The 21,359-nt window shown below is 40.2% G+C and overlaps 1 protein-coding gene across 3 annotated transcripts in view; it reads right to left on the bottom strand.

Annotated features, from left to right (window-relative positions):
• Positions 1-21,359, bottom strand: part of LOC133564377 (glycerol kinase-like) — a 74,358-nt gene that overhangs the window by 16,027 nt on the left and 36,972 nt on the right. For 2 of the 3 annotated variants that reach the window (XM_061918631.1, XM_061918632.1), the window contains 8 exons: positions 17,855-17,890; positions 15,609-15,676; positions 15,428-15,470; positions 15,277-15,357; positions 15,121-15,199; positions 13,223-13,319; positions 7,822-7,906; positions 6,739-6,859 (listed from right to left, as the gene is read on the bottom strand). In XM_061918631.1, the coding sequence (XP_061774615.1) occupies positions 6,739-6,859; positions 7,822-7,906; positions 13,223-13,319; positions 15,121-15,199; positions 15,277-15,357; positions 15,428-15,470; positions 15,609-15,676; positions 17,855-17,890 (610 nt within the window). The remainder of the gene's footprint in view (positions 1-6,738; positions 6,860-7,821; positions 7,907-13,222; positions 13,320-15,120; positions 15,200-15,276; positions 15,358-15,427; positions 15,471-15,608; positions 15,677-17,854; positions 17,891-21,359) is intronic. The other variant, XM_061918633.1, reaches the window with a different exon arrangement.

Below are 21,359 nucleotides of genomic sequence, written 5' to 3'. Positions count from 1 at the left end.
CACTAGAGACAGTGCATGCAACGGATGGCCGGCGGCCGCGAGTCCCACCCAGGCTGGAACGCTCGGACAGGTTCCAGAATCAGACTCCAGGCACAAGTGAAAACAGCACGTGCAAATTCTGCGGGAACATGCACAGGCGTGGACGCGACATGTGTCCTGCATTTGGGAAAAACTGTCGCCACTGTGGAAAAGCAAATCATTTTGCCAAGGTGTGTATGAAGAGGGGCCAAGCTACACGACAGCTACATGCAGCTGACATGGAGGTACATGAGGACATGGACAGGTCTGACACAGACGCTCACATATACACAGCAGAGTGCATAGGGGCGATTCAGGGTCGGGGGAAGAAATGGTTTGCCAACATAAAAATGAATGGAGGGTCTCAGAGGTGTCAGTTAGATTCAGGTGCTACCTGTGATGTTATGAACATAAAAGACATGAGGAGACTTGCTCCAGAAGCCAAATTACTACCAAGTCAGACCAAATTAGTACTGTATTCGGGCCAATCGATGCACTCAATAGGCATATTCCAAACAAAGTGTCTAGTGAGGGGAAAAGCACACAAGCTACAATTTGAGATAGTAAGAAGCGGGCAGAGACCCCTATTGTCAGGTGAAACAAGTGAGCGTTTAGGTTTAATGCACTTCACCATTCCAGAGGAGCTGCTTATGGTAGGGCATAGCAATTTAGAGCCACTAACCAGGCAGCACCTTGTGCTGACTTATCATGATGTTTTTAACGAGCCAGTTGAGTCCCTCCCAGGGGATGTTCATTTTGAGCTACATACTGACGTGGCCCCAGTGCAGGCTTCTCCACGTAACGTCCCAGTAGCTCTCAGAGATGCAGTCAAGGCTCAGCTAGACAAATATGAAAAAGAGGGCCATTTAATCTCAGTGACAGAGCCTACTGAATGGATTAGCAACATGGTAATTATAAGACAGCCAGAGAAGTTAAGGATTTGCATAGACCCTAAGTCATTAAATCAAGCCCTAAGGAGGTCTCACTACATAATGCCGACACTTGAAGATGTGTTACACAAGCTTCCCAGGGCTCGTATATTCACACTTGTTGATGCACGAGATGCTTTTTTACAGTGTAAGCTAGACGAGGAGAGCAGTTACACCACCACGTTCTGGACGCCGTGGGGCAGGAAGCGCTGGTTAAAGCTGCCATTTGGGGTGTCTGTGGCCCCAGAAATCTATCAGCGAAAGCAGCATGAACTACTTGCAGGTTTAAGCGGGGTAGAGCCAATAGCAGATGACATACTGGTGGTTGGGTGTGGGGAGACAGATGAGGAGGCCATACATGACCACGACACAAAACTGTTAGCGCTCATGTAGAGGTGCAGGGAGGTTAAGCTGAGGTTGAGTTTAAAAAAACTGCAATTCAGGGTCAGAGAGGTCAAGTTTCACGGACACATTCTCTCGGCAGAGGGGCTCGGAGTGGACCCTGAGAAAAGTAGGGCGGTCCGGGACATGCCTCACCCCGAAGATGCCAAGGCCGTACAACGGTTCATCGGGTTTGTGACATACCTTGCAAGGTTCATGCCACGCCTCTCTGAGGTATGCGAGCCACTACGGAGGTTGTTGGACAAAGATGTCCCATGGCACTGGCTGCCCAAACACGACGCTGCAGTCGAGGAGGTCAAGCGACTGGTCACAACGGCCCCGATTCTGAGATACTACGACGTGACAAAGCCAGTCGTCATCCAGAGCGATGCGAGTCAGAAAGGACTGGGCTGCTGCCTGATGCAGGAGGGTCAGCCTGTGGGGTACGCGTCGCGGGCGCTAACCCAAACTGAACAGAATTACGCACAAATAGAGAAAGAGTGTCTGAGTATCGTGTTTTCGTGCTAGCGTTTTCATTACTATTTGTATGGGCGAGCAGAGATAATAGCAGAAACCGACCACAAGCCGCTCATTTCAATTTTCACAAAACCCCTCCTAACAGCACCCAAAAGGCTTCAGAGCAGGCTGCTCACTCTTCAGGCCTACAATCTCAAGGTAGTGTACAGGCCAGGACCTGATATGCATATTAGTGACACACTGAGCAGGGCCACTGCTCCAACACAGGGGACTGACACTAAATATACAAAGCAGTTTATCTGCTGCCTGCAGAGGGAGCAAGAGGCCACTGAGTTAATAAACCAGGCTGATTACCTGAATGTCACCAGCCAGCGGCTAAACCAGATAAGACTGCACACAGAAGGCGATGGGAACCTTCAGTTATTGAAAGAGGTGGTGATCAAGGGATGGCCAGATCGCCGAGAGGATGCTCCTCTGGCGATAAGAGAATACTGGTCAATCCGGGACGAGATCAGTGCACAGGATGGGGTACTATTCAGAAGCCAGAGAGTCATAATACCAAAATCGTTGCGTGCAGAGATGTTGAAACGCATCCATGCCAGCCATGTAGGAGGAGATGCCTGCTACAGACAAGCCAGGGACACGCTGTTCTTGCCCAACATGCACAGTGAAATCAAGGACTATGTGAGCCAGTGCTCAGCGTGCAATGAATATTCACATGAGCAGCAGCGGGAGACAATGATGTCCCATGCACTTCCTACACGACCTTGGCAGATCCTCAGCATGGATCTGTTCAAACAAGTGGGCAAAGACTTTCTGATTATTGTTGACCATTACTCTGATTTCTGGGAAATAGAGCTGCTTCCAGAACTTTCAGCGGAGACCAAAGTGCTGAGGTGCAAGGCTCAGTTTTCACGTCATGGACAACCGGATCGCGTGATAACAGATTGTGGGTCTCAGTTTGACTGTGAGACCTTCAGGAGATTCGCAAAAGAGTGGGACTTTGACCATGTCAAGTCCTCCCCCAGGCACCCAAAATCAAATGGAAAGGCCGAATCGGCCGTGAAGATAGTAAAGGCTCTATGCAAGAAGGCAGCCAGCGCAGGTAATGACCCATGGCTGGCCATTTTACAGTGGAGGAACACGCCCACGGAGGGCATGCTCAGCAGCCCCGCACAGAGGCTGATGTCTCGTAGGCTGAGGACTCCACTCCCAGTCGCTGACACGCTTTTGGAGCCGCGTGTGGTCACTGGGGTCTCAGACAGGCTGCGGATAAAACACCAGACAGCCAAACTCTGGTACGACAAATCGGCCAGGGACCTGCCTGAGCTGTGTATTGGACAGGACATAAGGATGAAGCCCCTGCCTGGGGACAGGACGGGCAGGTGGCGAAGAGGAGTTTGTTTACAACAGGTGGGCCCCAGATCGTACCTAGTGGATGTTGAGGGGACATTCTATCGGCGTAACCGCGTAGATTTGCGACCAGCGGAGAGGGTCGTGGCCGAGCGCCACCCTGAGCAAAACTGTGTACAGCATAGCTGCCCACCTGATGGGCAACCCAGCGGTACACCCAGCAGAGTAATGGACACTGACACAGGTGTCCAGGCCGTCAGGCCACTCAGGCAGAGTGACCAGCACCAGCCTATGGCTGGACCACCTCCATCAACATCACCACCACCACTACTTTCGCCAGCCGGGCACAGGACGGCAAGTGGCAGGTTGGTGAAAGTGCCTGACAGACTTAATCTTTAGGCACGTCTGAACTCTTGAATTTTGTTGGTTAAAGTATACCTGGTACTGTTTTGTAAAGATTGTTAACATACACACACACACAAAAAAAAAGAAAAAAAGATTGTGGTAATGCTGGTATTACATTGGTTTGCATCAAGTATTATTTGCACTAAAAAAACAAAACATTGGTTTTCACTGTTTGCACTAAGGTTTTCAACAATGTAAAATTATTACATCGGTTTGCATCAAGCATTATTTGCACTAAAAAAAAAAAAAAAAAAAAAAGAACAATGGTTTTCACTGTGTTTGCACTAAGGTTTTCAACAATGTAAAAGTTGGCATCTATAAAAGGGGAGATGTTATAGGGTTTGTGTTGTCACAACACCCCTTGTGAAATGGTACGTCCCAGCAGCATGAAGGAAGTGGGCGTGTGTGATGTTCTGGCGCCAGTTGAATACAGTCTTACTAGAATATGCACTGGTGTCTCGAGTCTTATTATTCATACACACAAACACCGTCCCCCCACCCGAAGGCGGAGGGAAGCTACCCTCTCGTCCACTGTTGTGCAGGCTTTGAGCTGGGGGGCAACGAGAATTGCCACCCCAGCCCGCCGCCTCTCACTGCCGGCAACGCCAGAGTGGAAGAGAGTCCAGTCCCTCTCGAGAGAACTGGTTCCAGAGCCCTTGCTGTGCGTCGAGGTGAGTCCGACTAGATCCAGCCGGAACTTCTCTACCTCGCGCATTAGCTCAGGCTCCTTCCCCCCTAGTGAGGTGACGTTCCACGTCCCAAGAGCTAGCTTCTGTAGCCGAGGATCGGACCGCAAAGTGCCCTGCCTTCGGCTGTCGCCCAGCTCACAATGCACCCGACCTCTATGGCCCCTCCTATGAGTGGTGAGCCCATTGGAGGGATGACCCATGTTGCCTCTTCGGGCTGTGCCCGGCCGGGCCCCATGGGGACAGGCCCGGCCAACAGGCGCTCGCCATCGTGCCCCAACTCCGGGCCTGGCTCCAGAGCGGGGCCCCGGTGACCCGCGTCCGGGCAAAGGAAATCTGAGTTCATTTTGTTGTAATTCCATAGAAGTCTTTGAGCTGCTCTTTGTCTGATCACTCACCTCGGACCTGTTTGTCTTGGGAGACCCTACCAGGGGGCATGAAAGCCCCCAGACAACATAGCTCCTAGGATCATTGGGACACGCAAACTCCTCTACCATGATAAGGTAGCAGCTCAGAGAGGAGGGGCTCCATCTAGTGGTACATCAAATAACCACTTAATTAAATGTAACGGGACACAAGTAGGGGATTTTATTTTTTGTTTGTATCATTGCCATGCAAGTTTTATAGTGTTTTATTGCTGTGGATTTTAAATTGCATGCTTTTATATTTTAGGATTTGATTATATTTTGAACTGCATGTTTTTATATTTTATAATTTGACTGTATTTTGAATTGCACGTTCTTACATTTTAGAATTTGTCTTGTTTATTAATTGCATGTTTTTACTCCTTGTGGACTTTGCTGGTATTTTAAGACATTGCCCCTTTTAGCTGGTTGCCCCTAACAACCAAAGTGCCTAATCAAACGGCATGGGAAATTGGACGCACCTGAGGAGCATTAGGACTGCACATTTAAAAGGAGCAACAAGAGAAGGAGTGACAGAGGCACGGGCGAGACAAGCAGGCAGGGGTGAGGGAGAAGGAAGGATCGACAGAGGGAAACGACAGGCTTGTACAACAGGAGAAAGAGGACGGCAGGATTGGGCAGGTTCTGGCCGGAACGGAGAGGAATCAACAGGCTTTGCCAAGGGCGACCGAGTGAACACACGCAGGCTGGGAAGGAACCCCCGGACCACGCAGTAGACCCCGCAGGCTACCGGAACGAACCCCAAGACGTCCACAACAGGCAGGGGCAGAGGAAACTCTGCCGCCCACGTAAGTGCCGTGAATTGTGGATCTGTGGGGACACCCAACTACCTTTGGCTGTGGGCTTGCGGGCTCGTGCGTCGTACGCTGGCTGTGTGGTTCTGTGGACAGGGGGCGATTTGGACCCAGAGACCTGCGGAGACCCCTGGAGCGACCAAGAGGCAGAGCGGGATGGGTGCTGCCACATAGGTCCCGCAAGTGACCGAGACTGGCGAGGAGAGTGGGCCTGCCCCAACACTTTGACGCGGAACTACAGCAAAGGCAAGGGAAACCCTGCCTTGTGTGTAAGTGTGACGTCAGCCCGGATAGCGTTGCCGTAGTTGTTGATTTTATCTCCGTGGCCTGCCTCCCTTTTTAATTTTTGTGCAGGAGGACGACGTGGAAGGGGGCGGAGCCTAGATACCCACACGCCTGTTGGCCCCTCGCCCATCACATTTGTACCATCTGGTATTTTAGTATCGACCACGTGACTGTTTTTATTGTATTTTAATAAATTGTGAACCGGTTAATCATCTTTCCTTATTTTGGACAGCTGCTCTCACCACATTGGGTCCTTAATATTTATATTAACATTTTTTATTGGTTTTAAGCAACAACTGTATTAGATTTTAATATTTTTACCACTCGGGACAATTACATAAACACAGTGTTACTGTTCAAACTGTTTATAATGTTACAGTGGCCGAAAATAGTAAATAACCTGTTTAATAAAAGCTCTGCCTTGTTTTTTGGAATATTTAGGCCTACTACGCTACAGTATTTTTAATGTTGGTCATTATAGTGGTACTTAAATATCCACGTGTTTTCTGAGGTGGTACTTGCTAAAAAATGTTTGAGAACCACTTGTCGAAGAGTTTGTTTGTCTTTTTGAAAGACATGTTACATGTTAAAATTGTGATGTTTTTGGGCTTTACACCAATTAAGTTAATATAAAGTTATTTCAATGGGCAAAATACGAGTTACGAGCTCAGACACAAATTATACTCATAAATTGAGGGTCCCACATTATATGTAATTAATATATTAATTAATGTTGAATTAAGCTTTTTTAAAATTGTAACATGTGTATAATGCTAATTATTAAATAGTAAGCAGTACACATGAAAATGTTGAAACAAAAACATTTAGCTGCAACAAATAATCTTCAAGAATATTTTCTATTTTACGCTTTAAACATCTAAAAAGGATCGGCCTGTTTGTCTAAACAGTTTGAGGAATGTTGTTGGGAGAAGAAGGTGTGGTGTTAAAAGTCAGCTTTAAGAAGGTTTGCGTTGTGTTGTCGTACCGACACACACTCCCAGGATGTCAGCCTGCAGCTGCATCAGTAACGTGTTGGATGTCATGCCGCCATCCACCTGCAGCTGCAGCAGAGGAACTCCACTGTCCTGATTCATGGCGTCAACAATCTGCACCAGAAAATTCATACGAGCTCCGTTGATGACTTGCTGGCAACTAGTTGTACAAAATGAATTATTCATAAATAGAGTAATAACACATTTTTTCTTATTCAATATTTCCTTTTTTAATGTATAATCAAGCCTGATATGATTTATATTCTGAGCAAATGTTAACTTAAAAGTTAATTTTTTTCAAGCGACAAGTTTTTTTTCTTGGCAGAAAATGACACAGAAAATAAAATGTTATCAATATCGGAAAAAAAATATCTCTCAGCTTTTGTGTACATTCAAACAAAATCTTTCGGGGGTATGAATATTATTTTATATATATGATATAAAAAACATATATTTTATTAAATGTTTTACTTGCTTAATGTAACAAATATTATTTAATTTACTTTTATTAAATGTTTTGTATGTTGCAAAAATCTGAACATATTATACAAACATAATATACAAAACAGTATACAATCAAGTCAATTAATATTGATAAGTAAGTGATAGACTAAATGATTATTTAAGACATAATTACAATTAAATGAATGAATGAATAAAAAACATGAAGATAATGTATTGATATGATATAAATTATATGTTTCATATATTTTGAATACAACTGTCCAGATTATATTAGTAAGGGTGCACGATATTTCTTTTTCAAGCCAATTATAATTATCGGTCCAATAATTATCGCGCACCTGTATATTTTTGTGAAAAAGCTTAGTTGTTTGACTTAACTATATTATATTTAATTTAAAATATTAAACAAGGTTAAGCCTGTACACACAATTTTAATGTACATTATTATACAATTTTTAACATACTGTAAATAAAAAAATATGTCAACCTTAATTTATCAATTTCTGTCATTTTATATTATCATAAAGATTTAAATGTTGAACAAATAATAATGAAAGCTGACTGTATAATAAATGTATATTAAATGTATTTAGGGATGAATTATACTATACCTCTCTGGTTTGGAAGCAGACGGCCTCCAGGGCAGCAAACGCCAAATGGCTTTTGTTGGTGAACTGTGTGAGACCACATATGATGCTGCAACACACACGAGCTGATCAGCACAACGCCTCAAACATGACGCCCAACTTTTCACAGCAAATATCGCCATTGAATTCATAAAAATACAAAGGAAATAAGTAAAACAAAAAATAATATATATATATATATATATATATTTTTTTTTTAGTTAAACTCAGTGACCGGGGAGGAGCTCAGAGTAGAGTCCCTGCTCCTTCACATGGAGAGGAGTCAGTTGACGTGGTTCAACATTTAGTCCTAATGCCCCCTGGATGCCTCCCAAGTGAGGTGTTTCCACCATGCCCAACTAGAAGAAAGCCCTAGGGTAGAACTTGAACAAAAGGGTCATGTCTCACAGCTCGTCTGAGAAGGCTTCAATGTTCCTCCAGTTGAAGAAGTGGCCAAAGACTAAGCAGTCTGGACTTTCCTACTAAGATTGCTGACTCCACAATACAGACTTGGATAATTAGATGATTATGTTAAATTGTTTTGCTGAGCTTTTAGCTAGCATTAGTTATGTATATACTGTTGCACGACCAGTCTTCCTCAAAGGGAATAAACCACACTGGTCAATCCCAAGTTCTTTTGGATGACATATATGTTGAGTAAAAATGACCCCAGCGATAGAATGGTACTTGGCCAAGTTTAACTAAAGCTTTAGAAGACCAGCCCTTACAATGTGACAAAAGCATCAGCAAGAAGAGGTCTAAATTCAATCCAAAACAGTAATCTTATGTAGAACAAAAACAGTCCCTCTAGTCCAGAAAGGAATGCATCTGCTTTTTCAAAACAGTCAAGGAACTGGCCAAAACAGCTCTGTGAGCCGACAAACGAGAGCCCTTAAGACAAAACAAAGAGTTTAATAGCGGAAATAAGATAAAAGCAAGGAGTTCAAGAAAAGACACACTACATGGGAAAATACTAGCTGCTTTAAACTTGACTATGGATTAAAAACGAATACTTAAAAATATCTAATTTTCACAATACATACAGTGCATCCTACAAGTATTCATAGCGCTTCACTTTTTTACATGTTGTTGTCAAGTCACATCCTTATTCCAAAATAAAATTCTGCAGAATTCTACACACAATATCCCATAATGACAAAGTGAAAAAATGTTGTTTTTAATTTGCAAATTTCTTAAAAATAAAAAATCACTGTGAATACTTATGTGCATGTGGTTTGTAATTGTTTTTATTTTCAATAGATTAGCAAAATTTAAAAACTTAAATATTTTCCATTTTGGAATAAGTCTGTAACATAACAAAATGTGAAAAAAGTAAAGCACTATGAGTAGATACCAATTTCCGTTAGATACTATGGATGTAACGGTTTGGTAATTATCACTGTATCGCCGTTTAAAAATAATCAGGATAATGTCATGGCAGGCTAATGGTATCAAGGAGAAAACATCTTGTTGGAGTCTCTTGGTGGTTCGATAAAGGTGTAGGGATGCATACTAAAAACCGCAATGTTTTGATAATTTGGGCGGGTACAGAAGACGGTTAGGATTTTGGACAAATGACACGGCTCGCGGTATTTTTTTTAATTCAGCTAACCGTCGTAGTTATGACACCTCTGCCGACAGCAGGTGACGACGTAACGCCTGCTAGCTTCAATGATTGTGAAATGTGAGTTTTTTTAGACTCTGAATTTTGCTCAGTTTTAAGTTTTTGTTGCTTCATGGACCTTTTGCCTGTGCATTCCTGTGTACATTATCTAGTCTCTCTGTAGTTTTTGCTATTTGCATTTTCTTGTATGTTGTGCCACAACTTTTGAGTACCTCTTTTTGTCATTAAATACTTTATTCAAATCAACTGGCCCTATGTCATTGCATTTTGGGGTCACGCCAGCAACACAAAGAGCAGAACCTAACATTCTCCAAATTTAACCAAAATAGTAATTTGTCTGGGTTCGCTTTGTGCTGCTCTGTGCTGTTTTCTTTTTGCACAATCAACGATGAAAGCTCCCAATAGGGGCGTCACCAGCCCAATGGCTTTCTCAAATTTCAGCCAAAATTATTGGGTTTTTTTTGTTTGCCGTTAAAATGATTGGTTGTGCTGCCTACTTTTTAAAGTCAAAGTTTCCGAGACCGACGTCACCTTTTACAAAATATCGAGTGTATATAGAGTACATGCAGCAAGAAGCACTCCCAACTCATTGTCGGTGAAATTCTTTTTTTGTCGTCTTTAACATTATTTGTGTTATCTGACTTTGTGATGGGTGGGATCTGCAGGCACATTGCTAACTTGAAGGGAAACTGCACTTTTGGGGGAGTTTTGCCTATCGTTCACAATCACTATTAAAAACATGACGATGGATGAGTGTTTTTTATGAATCCTAAATATTGAACGTAAATAAAAGTCAGCTTACAGCTCAGCCAATAAGAGGTTCTCAATTCCGCCCATAAAATTCAATAACCATTTAAGAAGAGCCAACAATACTCTATTTACATGTGACTTGAATATTAACCAAGTATTAGTAAATTTATAAGCGCTAACGCAGACAAACTATTTATAGCGGCGATGTGATCACTACCGTGTGTGCCTATGTTTATATCATCGACTGGTCTGCTGTTTCCTCGCTTCCCTACTCCTTGGAAGTTTATTGTAAATCATAAATCATGCATCGCATCTGGAAAGTAGATGGCTGAATATGTAATCCGACAAGTTGGTACACTTTGGCAGCCATTGAGGACCCCGACCTGGCGAGAACTGCACGGAAAGTAAATTGTTCCCCTTAACCCGTTTCTCTGCGAGGATTATGAGACATTCTTCACCTAAATGGGAATATATGAACATCCCAGCCAGCCTCTTAATGACAGCAGACCTTGCACAGTAAGTGATGTTTAGGTTTGTTGGCTCTCATGAAGTCTGAATCAATGATGAAGAAGAAAAAAAAAGCAAACAGCGTGATGCGTTTTTTGTAATGAATGCGCCGCATATGCTTAAGATGAACAAAATACATGAATATTATATATATAATTATATATTAATTATAAATAATATATATTATGAGATAGGCTCCAGGGCCCCCGTGACCCCAAAGGGAATAAGCGGTAGAAGATGGATGGATGGATATATTAGGGCTTCACGGTGGAAGAGGGGTTAGTGCGTCTGCCTCACAATACGAAGGTCCTGAGGAGTCAGAGTTCAATCCCGGGCTCGGGATCTTTCTGTGTGGAGTTTGCATGTCTACCCCGTGACTGCGTGGGTTCCCTCCGGGTACTCCGGCTTCCTCCCACCTCCAAAGACATGCACCTGGGGATAGGTTGATTGGCAACACTAAATTGGCCCTAGTGTGTGAATGTGAGTGTGAATGTTGTCTGTCTATCCGTGTTGGCCCTGCGATGAGGAGGCGACTTGTCCAGGGTGTACGCCGCCTTCCGCTTGATTGTAGCTGAGATAGGCACCAGCGCCCCCCACGACCCCAAAGGGAATAAGCGGTAGAAAATGGATGGATGGATGGATAATATATATTATAAAATGTTATGTGCCTGTTACTACATTACATATATAGTGTACTTACATCATGTTTATAAAACCCTAATGGAGGTGTTTGGTTGTTTTTTTAAGGGCTTTATAGGCGGAATTGAGCGGCTCTATTGTACGCAGACTTTTTATTGTATTTTAGTATTTAGAATGCATTAAATAAAACACATCTATCGTCATGACTCATGATTGTGAACGATATTCAAAATAAAATCAAAAATGCAGTTCCCCTTAAAATAGGATTTGCGTATTCAAACGGGAGCGTGGGCAGGCAGTGGCCCAGCTACTCCAACAAGTGTGCTCAATTCCACGTTGATTAGGATGTACAAAACAAAAGTGCTTGGATAAATGCATGGGCACATTCACATTTTTCAGTTACTCGCTGTTAGACGTCAGTCCAGATGTACCCTCCCATAGATTAGAAGACTAGTTTACCCGTTAAAGCATTTCTGCATTAGCAGTATGCCATAAGCTTTGTAAATAACCAAGTCTTAATTTACATTGACAAGAGATGTGATTTAGTGTCGTAAATATTGTGCTGAAAATTTAAAACTTGAAAAGCTGTGTTGAAACTGTCTTAACTTTTAAATCAACAGAAGTACTTTTCCACAGTCTACTGCCCTCCAGCATTGAATTTTGATTGAATGATTGATACTTTTATTAGTAGATTGCACAGTTTAGTACATATTCCGTACAATTGACCACTAAATGGTAACACCCGAATACGTTTTTCAACCTGTTTAAGTCGGGGTCCACGTTAATCAATTCATGGTACAAATATATACTATCAGCATAATACAATCATCACACAGGTTAATCATCATAGTATATACATTGAATTATTTACATTATTTACAATCTGGGGGGTGGGATGAGGAACTTTGGTTGATATCAGTACTTCAGTCATCAACAATTGCATCAACAGGGAAATGGACATTGAAACAGTGTAGGTCTTACTTGGTAGAGTATGTACAGCAAGCAGAGAACATAGTGAGTTCAGATAGCATAAGAGCAAGTAAATACATTGGAAGTACATTTGATTATTTGCATTTGGTTATTTATAATCCGGAGAGGTGGGATGTGAATGGAGGAGGGCATTAGTAAGGGGTTGAAGTTGCCTGGAGGTGTTGTTTTAGAGCGGTTTTAAAGGAATATAGAGATGCACTTACTTTTACACCTGTTGGGAGTGCATTCCACATTGATGTGGAATGCACATCAATGTGGATGCACGATGTGAAGCTCGTTTGAAATCATGTAATTGCAGGACTAAAACACTTGCTTTGCATTCATTTTTGATTAAGTATGTTTTGGTAGACATCAAAGGTTAGCAAGGAGGAAGAGGCACCAAGAAGTTACGGTCAAGTAATGCAATCATGACTTTAAAACACCATTTTTGTTTGATTTGGGAAAGGTGTTGCTCATGTCACAGCCCAAAAACCTCAACACTTTCAAAATAAAAGGAGCACAAACAAGACTATTTTTGGTGTAATTTGGAAACTTTGTTTTTGTTTTGCATTGTTCTTCTTTACTTTCATAGATTGTAATCTTTAATAACTAAAAAAGCATAGCAGCACAGTTAATCATTTTAACGGCACAAACCAGCACAAACAAGACTTTTGGTTTTAATTGTAAAAAATTGCAGGCTGGTTAACTTTGAGTGACCAACAAAATAATCTTTTAATAACTCAGAAACAGAAAGAGCACAAACAATTGAGACTATTTTAACAGCGTTTTGTGTGGGCTGGGGGGTGGGTGGGGGGGTGGGGGGGGCGTGGTACTGTACTGTAGTTATGTAAAAAGTATGATATGTATTAAAATAAATTAATAAAAAAAATGTCTTACCCGCGTGCACTGGGCTCCCAATATGGAGCATAAAGTCCGGAGAAAGCAGGAACAAAATAACAACCATACGAAGTTCCTGCTGTGGCAGCTAAATTCTCTAGAATGACAAAATCAGAGAAAACACGAATATTTGCGCTACACACCAATGTATTTTACACATGCTAACACATTATAATGTAGATATACTAAAGCATCATGATGTAGATATGCTATTTAATTATATTGTAGACATGCTAACACATTACAATGTAGCTATGCTAATGCATCATAACATTTACCATATATGCTAATGGTTGATATCATAAATAAACTATAGCATTTTATTGTAAACATGATAATGAATTAAATCGTAGATATGCTAATGCTTTATATTGTAGCTAACATAAATATACATTGTAGATATGCTAATGCATTATATTGCAGATATGCTAATGCATAATGTCCTAAATTTGCTAATGCAGTTTAGCATAATTATGAAAATTATTAAAAAATATTTAACGTCAATATGGTTATACATTGTGTCATAGATATGCTAATGAAATATATCATATATATGCTAATGCATTATAACATAGCTTTGCTTATGCATTTAATATCGTATATACGTATATGCTAATGCTTGTTATATCTTATTTATGCAAATACATTGTATTTTTTACATGCTAATGCATCACATGCTAATGTATTACAATTTATACATGATAATGCGTACAACAACAGAAAAACATCAAAAGAGCGCCAACAATACTCCATTTACATTTTGTGACTTGAATATTAACCAAGTATTAGTGATATTGTTATTATGATTTCTCTTAATTTCCCCTCGGGGATTAATAAAGTATGTCTGATTCTGATTCTGATAAGCGCTAACTCAGACAAACTATTTAGAGCGGCGCCGTGATCACAAGCTTGTGTGTCTATGTTGACATGATCAACTAATCCGCTGCTTCCTTGTTTCCTTGCTGGTCAAACTTTATTCTAAATCCTTAATCATGCCTATCACCTGGATAGTAGAAGGACAGAGAAGTATTCCAACAAGTTGGTACACTTCGACAGCAAATTTAACCCCGGAAATGGTGAAAACAACATTAAACAACACTTGGTCCCACCCCACGTTTTCTTCGCAAGGATTATGAGTAATTCTTCACCTAAATGGGAATACATGAATATCCTAGCAGTCGGCACCCTAATTATAAAAGATCTTGTAAAATCAGTGTTTTATAATGTTTGTTGCCTCTCATAAAGACTACAGTGAACAGTAATCAGTGATGTTGTTGGAAAAAAGCGAACGTTGTGAAGAATTTTTGAAATTCATCCATTCATGGCCAACACAGATAGACAGACAACATTCACACTTACATTCACACACTAGGGCCAATTTAGTGTAATTATTCAACTTAAAATGATCAAAATACGTAAACATTAAATGTTATTTTAAATCTGCCCGTTATCACATTGCATATAAACATAGTTCATGTCTGTAAAACTTTAATGTAGGTTTTTGGATGTTTTTTAAGGAGCTGTTTAGGGAGAATAGAGCGGACTTTAGAATGCATAAAAAAATACATCTCTTGTCCTGTCTTTCATAATGATAGTGAACGATAGGCAAAATTCCTAAATAAGTGCAGTTTCCCTTTAACATTTCAACTTTTTCCTCATAACTAATTTTTGCTGTTTTTTAAAAGTGTGTTTTCTTGTTTGAGTGCACAGTAGTACCCCGGTTTTTGTACACCCTAATTGGGTGTTTGACAGAAATGATTTTGACCCGCTTTTCATATACGGTCTCGGTTATCATACTTGGGTACATTGCGCGTAACAAACCAGTCTGTTTAACCGCATATTTTTCAGTGTAATGAAGTTTTGTGACAAGGGACAAGTATTGAATGAGTATTGAATACCGATGTCTGAGGATGACTGCACGATGCCCATGTTGTCTTTCAACCATCGCACCACCGCCCCAGCGATCGCCACAGAGCCCTGTAAAACAAAGGGTTGGTGTGTAACAGCAGCACCACTTGGAGACCATTGATGCATCAAACATGGATGTTCCAAACCTCTAAAGCATAGCAAGCAGGCTGTTCTTTCCCAAGCTTGTAGGCTACGGTGGTGAGCAGGCCGTGCTCCGACAACACGGGCTGAGATTGGGAACCCCAAAGACGTTAAATATGACCAGAAACGACATGTCATCTTCGTGAGTGAACTTACTTTGTGTCCTGTGTTTCTGAGCAGGAAGCAACCGGTCCCATATCTAACATGACAAAAATACTAATGCAGTAAATAAACAAACACAGTAATCTTATCCAGATTTTTTTAATTTTTTTAAATTTTAGACCGATGTGTCAATTTTCAAAGCCAAAAGTCTAAAAGAACGTAGTGAAGGACGTACGTGTTTTTGGTCTGACCTTTCTGGAAGCACATCTGACCAACCAAAGCTGCCGACTGATCACCAAGACACTGAGGACAACATTGTCAACGTGAGCAAGCTATTGTTGACTAATTAAAAACCTTTATAAAAACACAAAATTCACCTGAAGTCATTTTTAATAATTTCGACTTTTTACAGATACTAATCACTCTATATACCAGTAAGAATGAATTGTAAAAGTTTTACTGTGAATTCAAATCTCAATAATATATTTGGTAACATACACTGTCTGACCTTGACTTATCTTTACTTATATTCCTATTTCTACATAACCTCTCTTCTTATTGTGTCTTTTATATTTTTATATATTACAATGTTTATATTTTAGTGCTGTTTGTCATCTATTCTATTCTATCTGGGTTTAGTGAGCCAAAGACATATTTCCACTTTGGTGGACTATAAATACATTTAATGATCATTTAATAGATAAATAACACATTGAATGGCTAAATATTGAAAATATGATTGAAAATAACAATAAATAAATCATAGTTTGGACATATAATATACACATATAATAAACATATATTAAAACAACAAATGTTTAATCTACTAAATAATTTATTAAAATATAAATTGTGAATCAAATAATAAAAAATGTTTTAAAAATAAATAAAACATCTGAATTTAACTATGTTTTCTTTAATAAAAAATGTCAGTTTTAATCTTTGTATATATATATATATATATATATATACATATATATAAACACACTGTATAAACATATGTATACAGAAAGTACGACATAAAATATGCTTTAATTGCTGATGCGGGTTTCGGGATTTTTTAAATGTCCCAGAAAATAACCCATTTTTTTACACTGTTGAGATGCTTCAATACGAAGTAGTGCGTAAATGTGTTACTGTATAGTATTTCTCCAGCAATAGTCATTTGGTGACAAAAATGATGGTATTTTGAGAGATAATCATTGAAGTTGGACATCACTGAAGGCCGAGGTGGAAACGCAAAGCCCGCCACTGATATATACATATTATATGTACATGTATATACATATACAGTATGCATGTATATATAAAGTCAGGAGCCTACAATGTTAAAAACACACATGACACAAAAAAGTTTAAATTAAGTTAAGTTAAAGTACCAATCATTGTCACACACACACACACACGAGGTGTGGTGAAATTTGTCCACTGCATTTGACCCATCCCCTTGTTCAACTCCTGGGAGGTAAGGGGAGCAGTGGGTAGCAGCGATGCCACGGCCGGGAATCATTTCTGGTGATTTAACCACAATTCCTACCCTTGATGCTGAGTGCCAAGCAGGGAGGTAAAGTGTCCCATTTTTTTAGTCTTTGGTATGACTCAGCCGGGGTTTGAACTCACAACCTACCGATCTCAGGGCAGACACTCTTACCACTAGGCCACTGAGTAGGTGGTAATTGAATACAGTTGCCCCTTGCTACATCGCAATTAAAATATTGCAGCTTCATCACTTTGCAGATGTTTAGTTTAGGCCACGAGATGACACCACACCAATCAGTGTGTGCTATTCAGTACCAAGGCCACTGTCTGGCTCAGCCCCTGGCAGCATTGCTATATTAGATTAAAAAAAAAAGTGTAAAGAAGATTAAAGGGTGTTATTTTTTTTTACTGTGAGCTAGCTGTCTGATCTTGAATGGGATTGTGCTGAAAATTGTAATTTTCCTGAAGGAACTCTCCTGACGGAATAAATAAAGTACTATCTAATCTATCTAATCTACTATCTTAGAAAAAAAATACTTTGAAGGTCGTAAACAGTTTTATTATGGTCTAGCTATGATAACATTTAATTTATAATGAATGATTCCTACTTCGAACCAATTAATATCAATAAAGGATTGTTTACTATGTTAATATTTAAGTATTTGATCAGATCATATATTTGTAAACTCACTAAATCGACGGGGGCTCAAATACTTTTTTTCTCCACTATACTTTAGAAGAGTCTGTGTAGTTTCATTTCTTGAAAAGGCCTATTCTGTAACAAAACTAGTTGCTGATATGAGATATGTGTCATGACTTTTGTGAGATTCTTTATGTCAAAATAACTGCTAAAAACACATTTGAACAGTACTGCATGCACATAAACAGTGTACATTTCTACTTGCTAATACACTGCTAATTACAGAGCAACTTTGTAAAATATGCAAAATGAATATTAAAGCTTCAGGCAATGGCACACTGTAAGAAGTAAAAACGTTTTACCCCAGAAATCGGCACTCCTTCAAGGTTGCTTGTTTTCTGGTAAAAGGAAGAACACAATTAGTAACATGATGTTACTGGGAAAATATATATTGGCGACTTGTCCAGGAGTGTACCCCGCCTTCCGCCTGAATGCAGCTGAAATTGGCTCCAGCACCCCCCGCAACCCCAAAAGGTACAAGCGGTAGAAAATGGATGGATGGACAATGCAATACTTATATAGTATCTGGATAGTCAGTAAAGGGAGACAGGTCTGGACTCCAGGCGGGCCAGGAAAGTACCCACACTCTTTTTTTTACAAAGCCACGCTGATGTAATACGTGCTGAATGTGGCTGGCATTGTCTTGCTGAAATAAGCAGGGGTGTCAATGAAAAAGACGGTGCTTAGATGGCAGCATATGTTGTTCCAAAACCTGTATGTACCTTTCAGCATTAATGGTGCCTTCACAGATGTGTAAGTTACCCATGCCTTGGGCACTAATACAGCCCATACCATCACAGATGCTAGCTTTTGCCCTTTGCGTCAATAACAGTCTGGATGGTTCACTTCCCCTTTGTCTGGATGACATGATGTCGAATATTTCCAAAACCAATTTGAAATGTGGACACATCAGACCACAGAACACTTTTCCACTTTGCATCAGTCCATCTTAGATGAGCTCGGGCCCAGAGAAGCCGGCCGCGTTTCTGGATGTTGTTGATAAATGGCTTTTGCTTTGCATAGTAGAGCTTTAACTTGCACTTACAGATGAACCGACAAACTGTATTTAGTGACAGTGGTTTTCTGAAGTGTTCCTGAGCCCATGTGGTGATAGCCTTTAGAGATTGATGTTGGTTTTTGATACAGTTCCGTCTGAGCGATCAAAGGTCACGATCATTCAATGTTGGTTTCCGGCCATGCCGCTTACATGGAGTGATTTCTCCAGATCCTCTGAACGTTTTGATGATATTATGGACCGTAGATGTTGAAATCCCTAAATTTCTTGCAATTGTAATTTGAGAAACGTTGTTCTTAAACTGTTTGACTCATTGCTCACGCAGTTGTGGACAAAGGTGTGTACCTCGCCCCATCCTTTCTTGTGAAAGACTGAGCATTTTTTGGGAAGCTGTTTTATACCCAATCATGGCACCCACCTGTTCCCAATTAGCCTGCACACCTGTGGGATGTTCCAAATAAGTGTTTGATGAGCATTCCTCAACTTTATCAGTCTTTATTGCCACCTTTCTCAACTTCTTTGTCACGTGTTGCTGGCATCAAATTCTAAAGTTAATGATTATTTGCAAAAAAAAAGTTGATCAATTTCAACATCAAATATGTTGTCTTTGTAGCATATTCAACTGAATATGGGTTGAAAAGGATTTGCAAATTATTGTATTTCGTTTATATTTACATCTAACACAGTTTCCCAACTCATGGGGAAACGGGGTTTGTATATATATTATGTTTATCAATGTCTTGGCTTTTGTTTCCTACCTCGCTTGAGTTGTAGTTGGAGGCGGCACCATGAGACACACCATAATTTCTTATTCAACGTGCTTAACATTTACATTTGCCACCTGACATTTCTTTTCTATGCTTCTGGGTGATTTTATCTACTATGTGGTCTTGGTCATGAAGAAGACAAGGTCTACCTTTTGACGTATAGAAAGAAAAACAGACGAAATGAATACCATTTATTTTATTTAGGCAAAGATATACAGATAAACATGTTTCGTTACAACATTGAGTTTTGCTCAAAGCTTTGTCCACATAAAAAAAACAACACATTTTGTAATTACCGCACAACAGAAGCCATTAATAGAGCATGTCGACAAACCAACGACTACATGTGTTTTGTTTTTTTTTTCCCTCAGAAAGGTTTAAAAATTAACAGATTTTACAATGACCGGATCACATGTACTGTAATTTAAAGCATTGTTCGTAATAGTCCTCCTTTTTTTCTTTTAGTTTTAAAAGTAGGTTTGAGTTTTGCACTTCCTTTAGCTGTGCTTAACCAATCAAAATATTGCAACAAGTACCTGCTAGCTTAGGTACGCTCCAACACTCTATGGTGAATCATAGAGTTGAAAAAATAAAAAATAAATAAATAAAAAATAAAAAATACGCCAGCTGACACCGAAACAAATCTATTTCATTTGTTTTAATCAGCTCCTTATGTCATCCAGCAGCTATGAAATCATAAAACATTTCCTTTATCTCGAAAACCCAAAAAGAACACTTAGCGTTTAACAATCTCTGTTAACCCTTGCAAATCACTCTCGCAAAAATTTACTTATGATCTATTGCTAACTATGAATGCTGATGCATCATCAGGCTTCCAATACCATCGATCATAACATTGTATTAGAACGTATCAAAACACGTATTTGTATGTCAAACTTAGCCGTTTCTTGGTTTAACTCCTATCTTACTGACAGGATGCAGTACGTCTCCCATAACAATGTGACCTCGGAGTATGTTAAGGTAACGTGCGGAGCTCCACAGGGTTCGGTTCTTGGCCCTGCACTCTTCAGCATTTACATGCTGCCGCTAGGTGACATCTTACACAAATAGTGTTAGCTTTCACTGTTAAGCTGATGACACCCAACTCTACATGCCCCTAAATCTGACCAACACGCCAGATTGTAGTCACCTGGAGGCGTGTCTAAATGAAATTAAACAATGGATGTCCGCTAACTTTTTGCAACTCAACGCTAAAAAAACAAAAATGCTGATTATCGGTCCTGCTAGACACCGACACGTATTTAATACAAACCCCGTTTCTATATGAGTTGGGAAATTGTGTTAGAAGTAAATATAAACGGAATACAATGATTTGCAAATTCTTTTCAACCCATATTCAACTGAATGCCCTACAAAGACAAAATATTTGATGTTCAAACTCATAAACTTAATTTTTTTTGCAAATAATAATTAACTTACAATTATTTGCAACTTTTGTAACACGTGCCAAAGTAGTTGGGAAGGGGCATGTTCACCACTGTGTTACATCACCTTTTCTTTTAACCACACTCAATAAACGTTTGGTAACTGAGGAAACTTTGAAAGTGGAATTCTTTCCTATTCTTGTTTTATGTCGAGCTTCAGTCGTTCAACAGTCCGGGGTCTCCGCTGTCGTATTTTACGCTTCATAAAGTGCCACACATTTTCCATGGGAGACAGGTCTGGACTGCAGGCGGGCCAGGAAAGTACCCACACTAATTTTTTACGAAGCCATGCTGTTGTAACACTTGTCTTGCGGAAATAAGCAGGGGCGTCCATGATAACATTGCTTGGATGACAACATATGTTGCTCCAAAACCTGTATGTACCTTTCAGCATTAATGGTGCCTTCACAGATGTGTAAGTTATCCATGCCTTTGGCACTAATACACCCCCATACCATCACAGATGCTGGCTTTTGAACATTGCGCCTATAACAATCCGAATGGTTATTTTCCTCTTTGTTCTGGAGGACACCACGTCTTCTGTTTCCAAATATAATTTGAAATGTGGACTCGTCAGACC

Source organism: Nerophis ophidion, linkage group LG13, assembly GCF_033978795.1.
Source record: "Nerophis ophidion isolate RoL-2023_Sa linkage group LG13, RoL_Noph_v1.0, whole genome shotgun sequence".
Taxonomy (NCBI): Eukaryota; Metazoa; Chordata; class Actinopteri; order Syngnathiformes; family Syngnathidae; genus Nerophis; species Nerophis ophidion.
The sequence above is the reverse complement of the archived record's forward strand: the minus strand, read 5'-3'. Positions and strand labels throughout refer to the sequence as shown.